Source organism: Grampus griseus (assembly GCF_964374135.1).
Source record: "Grampus griseus genome assembly, chromosome: 3".
Classification (NCBI taxonomy): Eukaryota; Metazoa; Chordata; class Mammalia; order Artiodactyla; family Delphinidae; genus Grampus; species Grampus griseus.
In genome coordinates this window covers 90,565,438-90,585,656 of record NC_139019.1, presented here as the reverse complement: position 1 = coordinate 90,585,656, position 20,219 = coordinate 90,565,438, and the positions used below count along the sequence as shown (strand labels likewise).

General features: G+C 39.7%; 1 protein-coding gene across 1 annotated transcript in view; it reads right to left on the bottom strand.

Annotated features, from left to right (window-relative positions):
- Positions 1-3,323: 3,323 nt before the first annotated feature.
- The window catches only part of CAMK4 (calcium/calmodulin dependent protein kinase IV), a gene marked incomplete at its 3' end in the record, with an annotated part of 217,656 nt that continues 200,760 nt past the window's right edge, over positions 3,324-20,219 (bottom strand). Inside the window, exons 8-11 of the mRNA XM_082652366.1 lie at positions 14,110-14,185; positions 9,200-9,326; positions 4,933-5,085; positions 3,324-3,764 (exon numbers count right to left, since the gene is read on the bottom strand). Of these exons, the coding sequence (XP_082508492.1) occupies positions 3,324-3,764; positions 4,933-5,085; positions 9,200-9,326; positions 14,110-14,185 (797 nt within the window). The remainder of the gene's footprint in view (positions 3,765-4,932; positions 5,086-9,199; positions 9,327-14,109; positions 14,186-20,219) is intronic.

Here is a 20,219-nt window from a genome sequence, read left to right as displayed (position 1 = left end):
AGAAATTTGTCTGTCATTTTGCTTTGAAAGTGCTCTAGACCAGCGCTCTTCTAGTACCACTGTAGCCACTAGTCACATGTGGCTGTTGAGCACTTGATGTACTGAAGGTGTAACATAATCCTTCTTTTGAAAACTTAGTACAAAAATAAAAAATTTAAAAGGTCTTGTTAATTTTTCATATTGATTATGTATTGGAATAATAGTATGGATATATTGGATTAAAATATAGTTAATTTTACCAGCTTTTTTTTTCTTTTTTCTTTTTAAAACGTGGCTAGGAGAAAATTTAAAATTACATATGTGGTTTGTATCATCTATATTAGGCAGCACTTGTTCTAGACAATAACTTCTACAACCATATTATTCTAATTTCTACCTTATTTATGTGTTCATGGGACAAATGAGCTCTTACGGTTTGAGAAAAACCACTGGGATTCCAACTAGACTTTTTAAATGGGAGAAATAATTCAAGATTGTCCTTCTCTATGGCAGAATAGTCTGGTTTATGCTATGTATCTGAACTTATCTGAGAACAAAAATCAATAATATAATAACTGTCATCTCTAAAATGCAAAATGTATTGTTTGCTGAAATTCCCTTAATTATTTGCTTTGTGACTAGTGTCAATTAAAGGAAACATTATGAAATAGTTCATCAAATTAAGGTTCTATCTGCATTAGTCTATTATAAATAAGTAATCTTTGAGATAGATAATATATCCATTTTAACAAGCAATATAAATGTTTACTGTTTTTTCAAAAATGTTAATTTAACTATCCTAACTTAAATAGCATCTCTGTGAAATCCTAGGTTGAATCATTTGGCTGAAATGCCCGATTTTTGTGAAACTTTGACTTGTTTTCCACTGAAATGACTAACTCAGTCACTTAGGCATTATCAGGACTTAATCTTTAACATACAAGTCAAAATTTACAACTCCTGCTGATTTTTAGAGAGTGCAATTTATGGGTTAAAAAAGAGGAAATTACGCTCACACCCTCACAGGGAATAGGCATGTGTACTCATTTAAATGGGTAAATTCTTAAGTACACACTGGCCTTGGCATTTGCAGTGCTCTTCACACTACACAGTCCGCAGGTCCAACCACTGCAGTCAGCCCTGAATGTTGGGATGATATAACCATTGCCCTTGGAACAATATGGAAGTGGGCTGGAAGGGACAATGTGTTCTCATCTTCCTATTAGTATTGCCACTTTCCATTAAGATTCCTTTCCCTCTCTTCTTCCCTTTTCCAATATATGGGACACTTACCATATATGCCTCACAATATACACCTGTTAAGTCTCTGGGAAAAGTATACCAGGCAATTGGTCTTTTAAAATAGAAATCTTAATGCTTAGGGAAGAAGGCATTCTTAAAGTTTGAAACTAGTGAGCCCCTTATAATAGCTAAAATGGAAATTCTGAGAGAATAAAGAAGGAGGGAAACAGAAGAGAAGAAGATAAGTACTCTCTACTAATTAATAAAGATAAAATGAAACAAAAAATCTTTCTCTGAGTCCAGATGATGTGCCCTTAAGGGCTTTTTCCTCCACCTCAGTGATCTGTCAGGCTCCTATATTATGGAAGACAAGAAGTTCTACCTTATTTTCTTCTCATGAGAACAGTAGTAAAGGAAGATTTGCACTTGGAAAGCAGAATGTCTCCTAGGTCGAATAGTCCCCAGAAACCAGAGGTTTAATTTAATTTTCTAATTTAATATTTCTGAGGAAGAGCCCAAAAAAGTTAAGATCTCTATTTTTGAGGAGGATTTTTATGTGATAGTCATTTTTATCCATAATTTTGGCCTGAAAATAATCCTTTTTTAAAATTAAGGAAACCTACTAAAATATGCTGCATAATTAATTTGATAAAAATGTTCATTTAAGCTCAAGCTAGAAATAAATCTGAGGTATTTGGAATTTAACTGTGATTTTTATAAGGGAAAAGTGTTTATATGAAAACCAAAGAAAAATATTTTGAAAAAAATCATGGTAATGTATTAGGTCTAATGTCACAGCTTCTCAAGAGTCTGATTTGAAATCAGTGTTTTTTTCATTGTTTCTTTTTGTTTTTGTTTACTAAAGTAAATTAAAAGCTGCATTGTCCTACATTTCTGGACATGGAAACTTTCAAAAATACATTGTAAATTATGGGTGCTTCCATTCCAAGTATGAGAAAAAGATATACTAGCTTTTCAGAAATATCTTTAGTCCATAAGCTGTATATCTAAATAACCATCAGTTGAAGGAAAAAAAGGACTTTTATAAAAACAAAGGTTTCCTTACTATACTAAAGTCAATAATGGATGATCTTACAATGGGATATTATTCCCACTCTATTCAGACATTTTGGCACCAGCCTTTGGTGTAGACTTTTCTAAATATCTGAACCTTGGTTAAGTATAGAGTTTATCCATAAAAGTTTTCCTATCTTTAAAATTGTACAAGCTTGTGAATAAATTCAATTTTATCTGAAAAATGACAAGGAGTCAGTCTTTATTAGTCTAAGTCCCAGTCTTATCTCCTTTTCTTCACTAAATTTCTTTATTCCCCCCCTAAGTGTTGTCCATCAGAAGGACTTCTTGTTAGAGAGCAGGTGAAGGAAAGAATAAATTCCTCAGCGTGAGTCTGTAAAATAATTTTTTTAGGACCGTAAAATGGCAGGAATTTGTAATAGAATGTTTTCGGTTATTAGTAATATGGTGTGTATAAATAAAGACAAGATAAAAAAACATTCTGCACACAAGCTTTAGGGGCATATGGTTTCATAGCCCTTAAAGCATGCTTCAGTTTCTTACCATTATAAGTGGATTTTTTTTTTTTTTTTGCACATACCATACAACTATAACCTAACCATCTTCTTGTAAACAGTTTGAACACATTACTGAAAAGACTGTGAATGTCATGGGAATACATCTTATAGCTCTACCTAGTATTAGCTGGGCAACAGTCCTTGTAAAGAAATCCAAAGGGTGTAGGCTGGCTAGGTTTTCAAAGCAAAACCAATTTGTTACTATTTACTTCAAATGTGTGCTACTGGTCCCTGAAAATGTATGTTTTTAAATGTTATGTTGTGTTTACTTGCAATTTCAAATTTAATTCATCAGTAGGTATTTGGTATCCATTACATACCATAGAAGACACTATTTTTTCATAAAGCAGTCACATGCATTGAAGTTAGGATTACCAACTGATATATATGTATTTTTTTGCACCTTAAAAACAGAATCACTATAGTGCATATCATGCTTCCCCACCTTCCTTGCTGAAGGACAAAATGCATAAAGTGCCAGGATTTGGCTCCCAGATGGAAGGAAGCCATTTAGTACTCTGGCAGGATCACATCATTCTGCTGAGCTCCAAATTCCAGAGCAGGGTTTTCTTGCCCTTCTTTGGGGGCTGCTGCTTCCTCAACAGTCTTCAGCTTTTCCTCCACTAGGCCCTCCTCTATTTCTGGGTCAGCCTCCTTTATCCCATCCTCTAATGCCTCGGGCACCATCTTGGTGGCCTCAGCAGCATTTATTTCAGCATCTTTAACTTTCTCTATGGCCTGCACCTTCATCAGCTCAGCCTCTGCCCCCTCAACTGCCACTTGGGCCCCATCTCCTTGAATTTTCACTCCTTCCGGAATAGCTTTGACATCTTCATTGCCATCTTGTGTTGGAGATGGCTCTCGGCTGGCCTTCTGGCTCTCCTGGATGCTGCCATGGCTGCTGCTGGCGCTTCCCAACCGGGAAGAGGCCACCACGGCCTTTACTGCTGCCTGATTGGAAACAGAAAAGTGTCAGGTGTTACTCACTTAAAATCCCAAATCAGAGCTCAATTTCAATAGGGAGTTTGTTATTATATGTTAGTGTTTAATCTTTGAAAGTATATTATTCCAAGATTGTCTAAGGAAAACTTGTTTGGAGAATGAACAGCAAAATATGTTTAATCTCAAATTAGCGTATTTAATCATCTGGACAACCAAAAACCTGAGTAAATGCATTTTCCCATGGATTACCAATATTCAAAAATTTTAGATTGTGTTTCCCAAAGTATTTGTTTCATGGGACACTAGTTCCATGGATGTTTTAGGCACTATCTAGATAAAAGAGTTCCACAGTCAACTTTGTTTGAGAAATCCTGGGTTAAGTCAAGGTTGTTTAATGTAGTGTATTTCAAATTAATATGACCATGGAACCCTTCAGGTTTATTTAGTCTGTATCAGCCTGTAAGCGATTGCTGAATAGAACACTGTTTTTGACCCCCAGCTGTTCTCTGAGATCCCCTGTATGTATAGCTAGTCCTAAATACCATTAAGTAAGAGAAAAGCACCTAATTTCTATTCCATATACATTCTATAAAAAGAGATATGTTTTGGTAGATAATTTTCCCTATCACTTGAATTATTTTAATTTTTACCAAGTATAACTATTTGCTTATGTACTAAAACATAGTTTTAAAAATTTTTTTCCCAATTTTTCCATATTCAGAAAGTAGACAACTTTCTGAGTAAATATTTCCTGAACAATGCTGTTCTAGCAGTTCAGCCTTAATTAAATGAGAAGCAATGATAATGGATTTGTTTGGTGAGTAAAGCTCAACATACAACACATTTCCCTTTATTAACAATGAACTCTGGGAATTCCCTGGCAGTCCAGTGGTTAAGACTCAGCGCTTTCACTAAGATCCCACAAGCCGAGTGGCACGGTGCCCCCCACTCCAAAAATACCCCAAAAACAAAAAAACCCACAATGAATTCTTATGAGAGGATAACAGAACTACAATTGGCTTTATACCAGCACTGTTGGGATTTCAAAGCAGGATTTTTCCTGGTACCACAGGAGATGAATAATAGTATTAGCTAAATAATAGTGGAATCATCTTTGATCATCAAGATATGAGAGAAATTTTTTTTTTTTAAATAAAACAAATAAATGCCATCTAACCTTGAGCTTGCGCCGGGCATTGAATTCTTGGAGCTTCTTTTGAGCTGTATCCATGTGTACAAAATTGGCTGCTTTACCTGTGACCCACGGGTGCTGGAGGGCTTGGAAGGTAGTCAGCCTTTTCTTAGGATCCAACACAATTAATTTTCTGACCTGAAATGATAAAGAGCCATAGTCTTCTTAGGGAGATTTTTACGGTGACCTGGGCTTGCCCCTCAGCTCGTGAACTTCTAGGTCTTATTTAATTTCCTTGGCAGTACACTAAATATACATTAAACAATTTTTTTAAGTCCCCAGAGGTTACTGTAGAGACGGCTTCAGGTAGCAGTAGCTGAGGAATCTGAGAGTGGTGTGCGTAGGCTACCTGAGAGCCCAAACTGGTGGATAGCTTGCCCACGGAGGTCAAAGAAATAAGTCCTGCCTTGCCTGTAGACTGGAAGTTCTTTGTTTTTGTTTTTGTGGTACGCGGGCCTCTCACTGTTGTGGCCTCTCCCGTTGCGGAGCACAGGCTCCGGACGCGCAGGCTCAGCGGCCATGGCTCACGGGCCCAGCCGCTCCGCGGCATGTGGGATCTTCCCAGACCTGGGCACGAACCTGTGTCCCCTGCATCGGCAGGCGGACTCTCAACCACTGCGCCACCAGGGAAGCCCTAGACTGGAAGTTCTTTGAATGAGAACCAGCATCTGAATAATTCTCGGCCGTACTTCACATCACTTAGAATTCAGAGCTTAAAATACACATCAATGGAGACGGGCATCGTTCATGAATCCATCATTCTTTCTATGGGAATTGAATGGCAAACAATAGGGGCAGTATCATAGCCCTTATGATTATACCATGAGTCTATCATGAAGTTAATAGCTCTCTAATCCCTTGAGGATACTTGAAGGAATAAGCCAAGAGCTGGGGTAAAAGTCTATTTAGAATCAAAGTAAAGGTGTCAGTAGCTTGTGGGTATGATTTGTTTACAGGACTGAATTCAAACCAATGGTAGCCTATTCTGGGAGGTTTACCCCTGCTTGTGAGGATGAGCAGACAATAAATTGCCAGGAAGATCAACAACCAAAATAATCCCCAGCCCTAGGCTCAGAAGGGGTGACCTGGAATGAGGCAGAGACTCTTTGGAGTCAGGAAGCATGTTCAAGTCCTAACTTATTCAAAGTCTCTAACTACTTTTGTGACCTTAGACAAAGACCACATGTGAATTGGGTGACTATGGACACCCTCCTGGGCCCTTTCTTACATGACCTCGTTTCCACCCTAATTCCTTTTTATCAATAAATACATTCTTATAGACATATAACATTTAAAAAAAAAACCCAAAACTCATGTAACCCTGTCCATAACCTTATCAATTAGTAACTATTAGCTCCAATTCATAAATGAGGGATGGAAGGAAGCTCAGAAAGATTTAGTGACTTGTGTAAGGTCAGACAACTCATAACTGGTGGGGGCTATACTCAAACTCGGGTCTTATAGTTTGTCTCATGGCCACTACACCATAGTGCCTCCAAGGTTGTCAGCCTCTCTGGGTTTCAGTCTGCCAATATGTAAAATGAGGGGCTTTGGATGATTTAAGGCATAAGATCTTTTCTAACTCTAATAACCTAAGAACTGAACACAGGCTAACAAAATCAGGCAGCTAGTCAAATGAAGAATGAATATCCGGTTCTCCTTTCACTTCCTTTTTGCAGCATTTGCAAAGAAATGTGTGTGGGGGGTAGACACTGAATTTGTAAAGGGCAGAGACGTGAGACTGCTTAGTCTTAAAATCAGAGAGGGGGTGGAGGGAGATAAGGATAATTAAGAAAAAGAATGCACAGTAGTAATACGAATTTGATAGTAGTCAGAGCTATCATCTGTTGAACACATATACTAATAATTTTATGTCAATGATACCTAATCCTTACACCATCCCTGACAGATATTTCCCTCTCATTTTCTAATCATCCGTTTCCTCTTATCATTACCATCCTCCTCCTCATGAAAATACAAAGAATTTACTGAAAGCCAGTATGTACCAAAATTTTATATATGTCATCATTAATCTTTACATTTGAAGATACTGATGCACTGAATTATTAAGAAACTTGCTGAAGATTAGAGAGATCCAGTGACCTTGTCAGGATTCTAACCCAAAGCCTTGCCATTATCCTACGGTTCCTCTTAATAGCCCAACTCCCCACTCATCGGCACCATAGCCTCTGTTCATGACAGAATAGATGCAGGTTTTGCTAATAAGTACACATTATGAGGCTCAATGATTGCTTTAGTTCTCAAGTTTTATAAATTTATTAACCAACAGGAGGTCTAGCTGAATGAAGGAACATCACAGCTAACCCTCTTATCCATTTAATTTTTATGAGGGATAAAAAGAAATGGAAGGAAGACTAAATAATGGGGTTATTATTGAGTTAGTTGGTGGTGATTACTTAGTATGTATTATATCCCTTAATTCTTCTAAAGACCTAGAGATAGGTACTGTTATCATCTCAGAGAAGAAAACTAAAGCACAGAGAGGTTAGGCTAGCCCAAGGTCATATCTGTAAATTATAAGAAGGGGGGGGGGTCACTTGAATCCAGGCATGTCAGACTTTAAGAATCCTTGGTCTGTTTCCTGATTCATGGTTTCATTCAACAAATATTTATTGAGCCTGTACTTTATGTCCATATGGTACTAAGATCTGGGCACACATGCTTCACTCTCTCCCAGAGCTCACAATCTAATTAAGGAACACCTTTGAGCAAGTATATAGAAATGATGACCATCATGAAAAAGGAAGTCTAGGGGGCAGAGGAACAAGTGGCAGAAGGAATGAACCAATTGTGAGAAGAATGGCCTGCTGAAGACGAAATCTCCCAGAGAATGCCAAATGGCAGCCAGGGCTTGAAGATTAGAGTTACCCATTTAAAGAGGCGTGTATGTGTATGTAATGGTGGAGAGGAAGGAGGAAAGAACATCACAAAGCAGAAGAAAGAGCAACATACCCAGAGCTACATTGATGAGGGACTGGAAGTCTAGTGCTCTGGAGGAAAGAGAGATCAAGGGAGAGTGATGTGAAGTAAGTGGCACAAGAGAGGGTGACACTTATTTATAAAACCATTCCTCTGGCTCCTGTGTGGGGAGTGTACTTGAGAAGAGCACAAGAAGAGGCAAGGAGACCAGATAGGAGGCTGTGGCCGTGAACCAGGAGAGGATGGGGCTTGGACTAGGCAGTTGTAGTGGAGGTGGAGAGAAGTGGATGGATTCAAGAGATGTTTAGGAGTGTGGGCCCTGACATGAGGGAGGAGTTGGGATGACACATTCCCACATCACACACACGGCCTCTCTTTCACAACCATGTTGGAAAATCCGTGACCTGTAGGATATCTGTTTTCATGAAAGAACACAGATGGTAAGGAGGGAAAAGAGCACTGGATAAGGGGTCTGGAAATCTGGATCCTTAGTTCCTAACAATGCCTTTCTGCTGAGAAGCTATGTGAACTTGGACAGTCATTTCACTTCTCTGGGCTTTAGCAAACTTATCTTTAAAATGCAGGGAAGATTAGATGACTCCTAAGATCCCTTGGAGATCTAACCTTCTATGATTCAGAAGTTAGCTTTTAGTTATTTCTGCATGATTTCTCTCTAGAGGATTGATGGTAAATGTTTCAATTACACCCTAGTATCCTCTTTATTTTACAACAGGTGGGCCATCTCCCTAGAGGGTATGTGTTTCCTGAATGCAAACAAACTTCAATGTTACCTGAAGTGAGAAGCCAAGTAAAACAAACAAAAAAACCAAACAAAACATATAGTGTAACTTGTATAATGATAATCATGCATGATGGGACTTGTGTTACTATCAGGATATTTTAATAAGTTTGAACATTTCAAGAAGCAATGTTGTTTTATTCAAAGTATAACTAATCTAGGTGATAGCAAGCCATTTTAAAACAGAATTCTTCTGTGTAAATTATGTTTGGATTCACTCAGCACAGCTATCTTCATAAGCAAGGTTCTGCATTGACTAGATGGTAAAAACTCATTAATTAATATGCCATAATTTGTGATAATTCAGCTAGAGATGAATCAAACGTATCTTTTTTCATTATCTATAAGGAAAATGCATTAGTGTGCATTGTTTCATTAAAAATACTTTATAATTAAAAAGAAATAGGCTATTAAGAGGGGTTGATTTAAAAAATGGCACTGCCCATTAATTAGATAAAAATGAATGCAAGGGATTTTATTTCATTTTGTTTCATTTTGTTTGGTCACACTTACCAAATCCTTGGCATTTAGAGATACTTCATCCCACCAGGGGGAGATAAAGTAATATTCACAGTTCAGAATTCTCCTAAACATGAACTGATCGCCTCTTTCATCATAGAATGGTTCAAATCCACAAAGTCTAGAGGGACAAAAGATAGAGAATAAAATGTCTTTTAAAAGCCTAAGCATATTTCACCAATTTTTTGCAGAAATTCAAGACTGTCCTTTTTCACAGCTTCCTGTTATGAATGTAATCGTTCAGTTTAAGTATGTAATCACCTTCTTACAATTCACTTTTGATTATATAAACACACAGTCATGTCTTCAGGAAGTAAGAATAGATACAAAACCAATTTAAGATTTCTACAAAAAGTTATAATCGTATTAATAATTATGACACAAACAACAATAATAATAGCTAACACTATTATAGGCATTATGCTATAGTGCTATTTCCATGGATTTTTTTTGCGGTACGCGGGCCTCTCACTGTTGTGGCCTCTCCCGTTGCACAGCACAGGCTCCGGATGCGCAGGCTCAGCGGTCATGGCTCACGGGCCCAGCCGCTCCACGGCATGTGGGATCTTCCCGGACCGGGGCACGAACCCGTGTCCCCTGCATCGGCAGGCAGACTCTCAACCCCTGCGCCACCAGGGAAGCCCTCCATGGATTTTTTCCCACCAGGAATTGAGAAGACAGATTGATTAGAATTCCAATTGATTACAAAACAGAAAAGTTAGGATTTTGAGAATAAAAAGGTTAAAAGGTGGAAAGAAAAGTTTTTAGTTGTTTTTATTCAGCCCTTTTCATTTGAATTCTTCCATAGAGATGAATAAAATATTCGATTTCCATCCCATTCCTGTTTGGATTTCGGAGTGAACAAACACAAGAGCTAACACTATTGTCAGGGAATGGCCTTTTAAAACTTACTACAGTGAGCAGCTGCAGCCAGCAGAGGTGAGCAGCCTAGCGTTAGCTCAGCCTGGTAAGGACTCTCACTTTTGCACATCTTAAAGACATCTCACTATGTTCACCTTCATCTTCCATCACGGGTCAGCATAAAAATGTATGAGCAAAGTGGGAGAAAAGAAACAGAGAACCATCTCTGGCATCCTAAAGAGAGAGAGGAAAAGTGAGTTGCTGGTCTGGGACCACCAAGCCTCTACTGTTTATAGGTGGGTGGAGGTACTGAAATCACTAAAGACCAAACGGGAACTATTTTTTAAAAGTCCCTGCTAGGGCATGTGTTGCATCTGACAAGGAATGAAGGAAAAAGAATGAAAAACATTTCCCCAAATTCTTCCTTCAAACTGGCCAGGTTGGTGCCGAGAATGAAACATTCCAGTGCATCCTAATGTAGTGAGTTTCTAGGAAGAAGCAATTTCTCATGTTCTTTTGCTCAGGGAACGTCCTGTTGGGAGAGTCTTTGTTTCTTTCAAATATTGTGGAGCCAGCCAGGAAAAGGCAAGGCTCAGGGAGTGCTGAGGCCTGGGCTGTGCATCCTCCCTCTCCCACTGCAGAAGTCCGCGCAGAGAATACTGCTCCAGCAAAAGGAGAGAAGGGAGCACAGGTCCACACCTTGCCAAGGAGGCAGTTCATCCTCACCTGGCCCTCCTCTGCCCTCCAAACACTAGAAAAACATAGCCTGTTGTTGGCTAGTCATGGAGAAATTGGTCAACTTTCCAGGCTTAGTTTAGGGAACTCTTAATGTTTCCCCTTCTGGAAATCTAGAGAGAAAAATGATAGTTCAGAAGGTACAGTACTCAAATGCCTTTCTTTCCTCTCAGTCATGTCAGCAAGTCTGTGCATTGGTAACAGAGGTAAAAAGTTTATCTCACCAGACTGAAATGTCAAAAATGGAAGAAATGTGACAGAGAGCAGCACACATGTGTGCATGAGCACACAGACACACACACAGAGTAAGAAAACCCTTTAGAAATGGAAATATTTGAATGCTGACATTGACAGTTTAGGAGCATATTAGGATTATAAGGCCTGAAGTGTGACTGTATTACACAGGGTAACTCCAAGCCATTGAGCAGAACTGTAGTGTTGAAAGCTGAAGGACAGAATTTGAATCTCTGATGTTATCTGATTCTGATTTTGACCTGAGAACTGTAATAGTTGCTTTTGTCTGTGGGGAGAAAGGGTTTTGGTTTAACGCTTTAAACCAAAGAGAGGGACCAGAATTCTTGTAAGAAACAAAACGGCCTTTATTTCCAGGCTACTGTCATCCTTAGAAATAGCAAGGTCATAGCACAAAATAGCCTGGTGGAACTCTTAATAATAATAAAGGAGGTGCATAAGCCCAATGGCACAATCCACTGGAGAGAATGGTCCAATGAATCTTGCGTAGTGGACTTCATCAATTATTAATGAACTACAAATTAAATAAAAAGTCCCTAGGCTTAGGGGCTGACATAAGTTGGATCAGAACTAAAGGATATTAGGGGCTTCCCTGGTGGCACAGTGGTTAAGAATCCGCCTGCCAATGCAGGGGACACAGGTTCGAGTCCTGGTCTGGGAAGATCCCACATGCCATGGAGCAACTAAGCCGGTGCGCCACAACTACTGAGCCTGCGCTCAAGAGCCTGAGAGCCACAACTACTGAAGCCTGCGTGCCTAGAGCCTGTGCTCCACAACAAGAGAAGCCACCGCAATGAGAAGCCCGGGCACCGGAACGAAGAGTAGCCCCCGCTCGCCACAACTAGAGAAAGCCTGTGTGCAGCAACAAAGACCCAACACAGCCAAAAATAAATAAATAAATTTATTTTTTTAAGAAAAGAACTAAAGGATATTAGTTGTCAGCAGCACTGTTATTTTAATTTTGGGGGCTGCTACCACTTATTCAACCAACACCTATAATTAATGGCCTTAAGTGAACTAGGGGAAAGAAACGAGAGATTTAAAAAATTATTTTCAGGGTTACAATAAGACGTTTCTCAAATGGCCCCAATTTTTCTCTTCATTTTCCCATGTTAGTGACCATGTCATGGAGTTTTACTCATCCCATATTTCAGTTTTTCAAGGTAAATGTTACTAAATTTCCTACCTCCATCTCTGAGTTCTTACACATCCTCAATGCTTCAACCCCTCCCATCACATTTCAACATGAAACTCTAGTTGGGTGGGCACATTTACATTTTAGGGGCAAATCTGGAGCATTATTTGTAGTTCAGTTTTTCACTTAACATCACTAAGTATGATATGTCACCCACATAATTCAGGAGACAATATTCTTTCACAGCATAAAAGTGATCTTAAATGTAAGATGAAGGGATTCTATGATGCGGCCTTAGGAATTCATTTTAATGAACTAACAAGCACTTGGTGTGGCAAACAAATTACCTAAAAGTTTTCACTCTCCTAAGAAAAAACATGGTTCCCTAGCTTTCCAAATTCTTCTTAAGCTTTAATACATCCTGGAAACACAGGGAATTGATCACTGAAAATATCTTTTGACATTACATAATAGCAGATGGCTATTTTATGGGTTGCTTTAAAACATTTTTATGGTTCTTACTGACCAATATAGCAATATAAACCCAGGTGAACTTAGAGTTTGCTAACTTGCTTGTGGGTTCTACCCTAGTTACCCTCTTCCTAGCCCATATTACCTAGACACCACACTTTCTAAGATCACTATTAAATTAACCAAACCAAACCAAACCAACCTCTTCCTACTATGGACTGAATTGTGTTCCCCCCAAATTAATATGTTGAAGCCCTAACCCCCAACGTGATGGTATTTGGAGATGGTGCCTTTGGCAGGTAACAGGGTTAGATGAGGGTCATGAGGTCATGATGACCTCATGAGGGTCATGAGGTCATGATGGGATCAGTGCCCTTATAAGAAGAGACACCAGAGAGCTTGCTTCCTCTTTCTGCCTTGCGAGGATACAGTGAAAAGGCAGCTATCTGCAAGCCAGAAGACAGCTCTCACCAGAACCTGACCTACTGGCACCCTGACCTCAGGCTTTCAACCTCCAGAACTACATTTCTGTTGTTTAAGCCACTGAGTCTATGGTATTTTGTTATAGCAGCCTGAGCTAATTTGCTTTCTTCCCCACCCTTCAAAATCTCTTTACAGATTTGAATATTACAGGTTCCAACAATTAACTCTGCAGTATCCTCTAATTGAAAACCAAATCTACTTGGTTTGAATTAAACTTTGGAACTCATTGATGTCTTGCTTTTGTAGTTGTTCTACAACAGCCTTCCTCCCCAGATACTCTTCCATTGTTCTTGATTATTTCCCTTGTATTTGTCTGCAATTCCATCATCTCTTTGGCAAACTGAAACCCCATGTTTATTAGTGGACAGGAGCTCAGGAATGGAGTTGGGGATACCAGAGAGTGAGAGATTTAGCCCCCCCCCCTTTTTTTTCTCCCAGAGAACAGGTTTCTCTGAGTTTAGGGTATTAAACTAAAGGTCCTTGAGAACTTAACAGATATAGGAACACAAACCGATAGCCCAAACGTATTTAAAACATTTCTGATAAGAAACGTACCAGTTTGGGATTGCTTCAGAGATTAAACAGCCATTTTCCCCTTCAAAAGGAATAATACTCTAATCATTTGGACGAGATGCACATAAATAAAATAAGTGCAAGTTTAATAGGTGGATTTGTTTCATGCTCATTACTATCATCAAACAATGAATTGTTCCCAAAATCTGCTATACACTGCATAGCAGAATGAGACACAGCAAAGCCCTAGACAGAAGTTCTGGCCCCAAGAAAATGACAAAATAAAAAGCAATTGCTCATTTTCCGAAAATTCCATCAGTAACTACACTTAGTATGTCATAGAAAACCACAAAAAATCAAAAAGGAATCTTGTTTTTTATGAGAACTATGAGTAACTAGAAAATATTACAGCAAAGGCCAACAGTATGCTTAGAGATTGCTTTTCTTCACTTACAAGATGTAGGTGATTATTCCTACAGACCACATGTCCACCTCAGGTCCATAGGCACAGCCTCTAAGAATTTCAGGTGCTGCAGAAAGAGTGAAAACTGTATTAAATTACTGTTTAAATTCAATATTCACATTTTAATAACAAGCAATAGGGAAGAAATGAATTCGTCAACAGAAACTTCAGCACAGTTTTGTAACCAATCTTCTCTCCCCAAACCAAAGTATGAGTCTACAAATTCTTACGTCTATTTTAGTGGGAGACATTATAGTCTCTCTGTGTTTGGGGTGCATAAAAATAAAGTTATTAAATGTAATATTCTACATCAGAACATCATGATACTGCTCAAATCAGATAGAGCTATATTTCTGCTACAAAGGGAGCTGTGTACATAGAAAAGAAATGAAAGTTTAGCATAGTAAGGGGAAAAAGGCACAATCATGCCGCCTGGGGTGTCCATGAGTGTGTGTGTGTTTGACAACGTGCAGGGCAGGGAGCAGGGCAGATAGTGAGAGGACTGGAAAGTCTCTAGTACTGGAAGGTTGGAACAGGAGCTAGGAGGGGCCCTGGCACATGTCTCGGTGCTGAGAACTACACATAGGTCCTCAGAGAGCAGCTGTCCCCAGTCAGTTTGGGATTATGAACTGAGAAAGGGGGCTTCCCTGTGCACAAGGAGTCTGCTCCTATCAGCCCTGCCCACCATTGTGAAAATGGAAGGTCTTCTCAGCCATTAAACGGCCTGGTCCAGTAGTATAGGATAGTGAGATCTCCCATGATTTTATTACCTTAGAGCCGTGACAATGAAGAGTTAACTGGGTCTAACTGTTTGCACTGAGGATTGGAGGTGTTGTTTGTTTGCCTAACTAACAAAGGAAGAAAAGAAGTGAGAGCTCTACCCTCTACGTAGAAATAGGGCTCAGGTTTAGAGCCCAGAGTAGCCCCTTTCTATTTTGAACAAAAGTGTGGTCTGTAGGTGTCAGCAGGGCCCCTGAGGAAGGAGCTGATTGATGAATGCTGAGGGGTCCTTGAGGGAGGCCTTGGGGACAGGGGCACCACACTTCTCCTTCCCTCAGTGCGGCAGGAGAGCAAGATCCCTTGTCCATGCAGCCTGGGAATGTCAATATTGGTGGAGATTGTCAAAGTGAGCTCCTAAAGGAAGCTGGTCTCATGGGACTCTGAATTTAACTTACAGGAAGAAACACAGCAGATTTTCTACTGATGTCTTCCCATTCTATCCCCTTCTCTCCATCCTTTTCCAACCAGAATATTCTCTTCATATTTTATGTAGAAACTGTGTTACATAAAATATAGGAGATGAAGAGCCTGTGTAATGATGGTGTGCATTCTAGCACTCTGAGAAGCAATTCAGCAAGATGCACCCTTTAAGGAACTGGATCTGGGGCCAAGAAGTTTTTCTCATCTATGAGCAAATTATTCCTAGAATATTTTCCTTTTAAGATTTAATTAAGATAATTAAGAAAAATGCACGCTCAAAGCCAACACCATTCTCTCTGTCAGGTTGGCTTCCGTTTCTAGAGCCATCTGTACCCACAGACAGTTCCTTTGGGCCGCAGCAGCCCCCGCACTGAACTCCCACTCAAAAATGATTTGCTCATCATAGTGCAAAGGGAACTGAGGTTCGGCTGCCACTTCAGAAGGGTTACTACTGTCAGGGAGCTGAACACATGCATATTTGGCATGCACAGTTAGTACCATGTGCCCTTCCCCACTCCAGGTATCCACATCCGTGAAGCGTTATCAAGTCTCGTACTGACATTTCAACATAAACACAGAGATATGTTGGGGACAGTCTTATATTTCCTGGGTCTTGGTTTTTACCTCTAGTAAATGAATTGAACTAGCTAATTTCCAAGTTTACTTTGAGTTTTAGCCACTGTGATGTACGTAAAGGGATAGTTATGAGAGTTTAAGCAAGAAGAGAGGACAAGCACTCCTGCTACAGAACCTGCTGAAATCCCATCCCTCCCATCGGAGCGCCTACTGTGTCTGCTGCCCTGCAGGCACCTATCCTGTCAGGTCCAGTGAAATCAAACCTCCCGTCCTGTGCCGTGCAGAGGTCAGCACGCTGTCTCGAAGGTCAGGTGCTCTCTCAGGACATCCTCCATAGCTCCCAGGCCAAGGGCCCCAAACGAAGTGAATACTACGGAACAAAAGCCTTTCTGAATCCACTTTAGAGGGCATCTGGGTTTCTTAGCTGATATGGCAATATCTGATCTCCCTTCACAGCACTGGGTGCAACCTTACTCTCCAGAGGCAAGTTATTTCCTTGTAAGACCTTATGCTGCAACGTGAGTAAACTGGTGGTGTGAAAAGCTAGACTTTCCATAGTGAGGTTAACTGAGATGAAAGGAATATAGAACGTTTTCCCCCTCCATCATAAATTCCTCTTAAAAAGAATTTTTTAAATGAATTTATCCTATTGAATATTTACTAATCCTAATATAAGATTTGGGTGAAACATGCCTAAATTCCTAGACACAATTAGATACCAATTCACAGTAACCTTTAAATATTTTCACTCATTAGTTAATATGACCTTGACTTCAGAACCAGCAGAACACATCCTTGTAATCTATCTGAACCCTTTCCAAGAGCCAAAAGCTTTTCTAGAATACATTTCAGATGCTGGCACACCAGCGCTTCAAGTCTCCTAGGTATCAAATGTCCTTGAAGATAATTCTACAGAATTGTGATTTTCTTAGAGTGAGAAATAGTTGACTACTTCCAGTTCAGTTCAAGAAAAGGCATCAACTAGTGCAACTATTAATGCTATAAGCACTTCTGGATGTCCTTCATATATTTTCTTACCTCGTTGCCAAAACAAACAAATGCAAAATGGGGGGATAAACCATTTCAAGGTGTAATACAGTTTTTAAAAATGTATTGTAAGTGATTTAGAACCATCTTTTCAGAAATAGTCAATAGTCATTTATTGATTTTCCTGGCTGTCTTCTAAGTAGATCCAAGTTTTCTGCCACTTCCTAAAGTTATCTTATCATTTATGTTACTGCTCATTAAACACTAAATGCTACAGAACTCCCAGGACACTTCACACTCCAATATCTAGCAATTGAAGGTACATATAAAGATTGGAATGAATTACGTTTTATTAAATAAAATCACTGTAACTGAAAATGGTTCTAAGATAAGAAGTATCAGGTATAGCCTGTGACACACTGATTGGTGCTAGGTTTTCCCTCTTTTCCTAAAGTCCTAGGAGAAGAATAGAGGGATAATTTAGTTCACTTCATTTTGTCAATGCCCTAGATGAGCTTTATGATCCCTTCCTACCTATGGAGTTAAAACTACAGAGTGGTGTTCGTTATCAGAAGACTTTTTCAAACTACTGTTAACTGTTTTGAGACAAATCCAAGGGAGACTAAGGTGAATGAAATCAACAGGTTCATTCACTCACTCATTTAATAATTAATTTATAATAAATTTAATAAATTAATATATCATGAACTATTTGTTAAGCACATGCTGTATGACAGATACTGTTGGGTGGTGCTGGGGAATAATGGGGAGTTACAGAGAACAAGTCTCCATCATCACGGAGCTTACAGTTTGGTGGAGGAGGTAGATGCTGAATCAAGAAAATCATACGGGGACTTCCCTGGTGGTCTAGTGGTTAAGACTCTGCGCTCCCAATGCAGGGGGCCGGGGTTCCATCCCTGGTCAGGGAACTAGATCCTGCAAGCTTCAACGAAGATGCCTGCATGCCGCAACTAAGACCTGGCACAGCCAAATAACTAAATAAATAATTTTTCTAAAGTATCCTTTAAAAAAAAAAAAAGAAGAAAGAAAACCATACGAAGAAACGTAAAGTGGTAACCGGAAGCGCTTGGAGGGAGAGTGGCTCTAATAGAGGGCTGACCTGGTCAGAAAGATGGAGAAATGTGATCAGAGAAAGCAAAGTTTAAACAGATGTAAAAGATCTAGAGACGTTAACTAGGCAGGGGGAGAGGTAGTGGTTGAAAGAGACAGAAGAGGGTTCGGATGGAGAAAGCACACGTAAAGAGACCTTGCGGCAAGAAGGAACAAGTGGCCCTTAGGGAACCGGAGCAGTCAGTGTGGGTGGAGCGAAGCCGGTGTGCGAGGCCCAGGTGCATCCAGCGCCTGGGAGGCAGGTCCAAGCCAGACTGCAGATTCCACTAGTTCAGGGGTTTCTTTGTTCGTTTGTTTTTAAATTCTCTCCTACATTTTCATTTTAACCATTCAAAACATATGGGAAATATAGCCAATATTTTATAATAACTATAAATGGAGTATAAACTGTAAAAATTTTGAATCACTATTTTGTACACCTGAAACTAATATAATATTGTCAATCAACTCTACCTCAATTGCAAGATGGAAAAAAAAATCTATTTTCATCTTAAGGCCTGAATCTGACTTTACAAAACTACTCCCCCGCCCACCACAGCTGAGGCAAAAAACAATGTGGAGCTTTCACTGTAGAGGCTTATCTTGAATTCATAGTTTTCTGGGGGCCACAAAAATCCATGGCATCTTTAGCACAGCGTCTAGAAGTCTCTCTAAGCTTTGCCTCTGGGGAGTGAGCAGTTTGGAGGAAGGAAGGAGAGGGATTTATCTGCCAGAAGCAGAAGAGCAGTGTTTGGAAATTCTCTGCTTCTTCCTGGTTCCTAACTTGGCCTGGGAACCGGGAGGAGAATGCCTTCAGGGTAGCGACCTATAGGTGGCAGCAAGTGCCCACAGCCGGGCAGACTCCAAACTTGTGCTTTTCTTAGCATCTGTACCAAGTGTGGTCCTTTGTGACGGTGTCACATACATTTGGCAAGAATGAGGCACAACCTTTTTAACATTGTCAAGTGCAATTTTTGCTTTGACAACAGAGAAGCCAGGCGATGTTCCAGTGCTACATGTTATAACAAAGGTATGGAATGGATCAGACTGTGATACAGTTGAGATGCTTCCAGGGGGTTGCCTCTGGCTAGGAGCAGCCTTGTCACTTTACTACAGTGATTCTCAGAATACTATCAATTCTTGCATGCCATGCTGTGGAAGCTTGAGAACGACAGAGGAGGCATTTGAAGCCCCTGTCACTTTAGTTATTTATAACTTGTTCGTGTAGGGCAAGAAAAAAGTTTGAAGGATGTTTTGAAACACAAGTGATAGGCTCTTTATGTTCCAATGCAGCTTTTCTATTTTCCTTGGCTCTTGATCTTTTACACAGCAAATATCAGGCAATCCAACTCTCACTTGATGTTTTTCATTTTAGCTGTTAAAAAAGTCTTGGGCTTCCCTGGTGGCGCAGTGATTGAGAGTCCACCTGCCGATGCAGGGGACACGGGTTCGTGTCCCGGTCCGGGAAGATCCCACATGATGTGGAGCGGCTGGGCCCGTGAGCCATGGCCGCTGAGCCTGCGCGTCAGGCGGAGCCTGTACTCCGCAAAGGGAGAGGCCACAGCAGTGAGAGGCCCGCGTACTGCAAAAAAAAAAAAAAAAAGTCTTCCTTGCCACATGAATTGTATGACAGTTCTCTCTGTATAAATCTTATAAATGGGTGAAGAAAGAGCCTGTTTATTTTCCTCACTTTACTTTTTAAAATTTTTAATAATACCCTGAAGAGAAAATCAAATATGTGAGAACACCTAGTGCTTTCAGAAGAGGAAAAAAGAAACGCGACTTATTTTAATGAGCCTGTGAAAGTTTCATTTCTATGGAATTCACTTTTCTATGATTCCATTGAGCTCTCCCATCTTGGAGTAATCACTATTTGTTCCAAATCTTAATCATACCAAGTCTCCTGGTCACTTTAAAGCTGTGATGGATGCTGGCTGAGGGACAGCAAAGGAGTGTTAACCGTTGAAAAGCTGCCTTCCCATTTTTTGTGGGATAAGGTAGAGTATAAATAAATAAACCACATAAATAAATTAACCCAACTCATCCTAATATTAACATTATGTAAGAATCTCTTTTTTAAATGAAGATGCAGATATAAAGTAATGGACTTAGCATTCAAACTCTGTCTCATGTGTTAAGTATGGCAAATACTGTGTTTTTCTCCAAAGACCCTATACATCTTACTGATAATTATCAATAATAATTCTTTTGAAACTTTTAATGTTTAT